General features: G+C 32.4%; 1 protein-coding gene across 1 annotated transcript; it reads left to right on the top strand.

Annotated features, from left to right (window-relative positions):
* Window positions 1-2: 2 nt before the first annotated feature.
* LOC111681574 lies at window positions 3-1,192 on the top strand (the record flags this gene model as incomplete). Its single annotated transcript, XM_046950182.1, has 4 exons — window positions 3-193; window positions 254-499; window positions 562-671; window positions 735-1,192. Coding segments are annotated over 4 exons (696 nt in total), but the record flags the coding sequence as incomplete, so codon positions are not given.
* Window positions 1,193-1,226: the final 34 nt, after the last annotated feature.

The following is a 1,226-nucleotide window of genomic DNA, read 5'->3' on the forward strand; positions in this document are numbered from 1 at the left end:
CGATTTTATATGTAATCGATATGTTTGGTGTATTTCCGTTTGTAACACTTCCGGCTCTACTCGTTGAATTGGGTTTTTTTGGTATACCTTTGGTCATTTCAGTCGTAGTCTTACAAATATATACTTCATTTTTATTAAGCGAATGTTGGACCATGGCCCAGTCATTGGATTCGTCTATAAGCAATAAAAGCAGGTGAGCTAAGGCTACCTTTAGAAATTTGGAAATTTAAACAATTTTGTGGTTCATTGACAGATATCCTTATGCTGCTATAGCTAATTTGGCCTATGGTCCCTATGCTAGTTTTTTGGTTACCATTCTCTTGAATGTTAGCATATTTGCCAATGGCATACCAAATATCGTTATGGCTTCTCAAAACTTGGAATTAGTAGGAGATCGCATGAGTAATGGACAATTTATATTTTCTTTTTGCTATTGGGCCATTATAGTGGGTATATTTCTATGTCCTATGGCCTGGTTAGGTAGTCCAAAAAATATGAGGTGAGTATTTTATTAGTTTTGTATACATATAAAGATTTAATTTTTACAACATTTACTTTTAGAGGTTTGGCTATTTTCTCAGCTATTGTAATGATTTTAATAGTCATTTTATTGTGGTTTTGTTTATTTACGGCTTCTCCGATTGGCAGACCCTTTGAAGGCGTTAGTTTTGGTGGGGTTCTTTGTCAAATAGGTTTAATTTTGTTATTTTAACATTTAATGTTTTGTTTTCTAGATCTGCCGCCATTTTTAACTATTTTGAGTGGATACAGCATTTTAGCTTTTCAATTTGATATCCATCCCATGTTGTTGACACTGCAAATTGATATGCGCAAAAAAAATAAAGTTGGATGGGCTTCCTTTTGTGGTATTGCCAGTAAGTAAAAACTAAAAACTATTCATAAATGATATGATAAAGTAGTTTGTGGTTTATTGTAGGAATTTTGTATGGAAAATGTGCGCAATAAACATAAAATAGACAATTAATATCTTTGTGAATATAGGGATAAATCTTTTGTTTGAACTTGTCCCAAAGTTAGTTTTCGAAACATTTCTGAAGAACTGGAAAGTGCTATATCTGAATCAAAATTTTTGCATCATATTGGGTTTTAGAGATGTCGGGTCCCGTTTTATCCATATTTAAAATCCGCAAAGATATGTTTGTTTGGAAAATCGGTTATAAAAACCTCAAATTCCAATTTGTCGACTTTAAAATAGAGGTATAACC

This window comes from Lucilia cuprina, chromosome 4 (assembly GCF_022045245.1).
Source record: "Lucilia cuprina isolate Lc7/37 chromosome 4, ASM2204524v1, whole genome shotgun sequence".
In the NCBI taxonomy this organism is placed as follows: domain Eukaryota; kingdom Metazoa; phylum Arthropoda; class Insecta; order Diptera; family Calliphoridae; genus Lucilia; species Lucilia cuprina.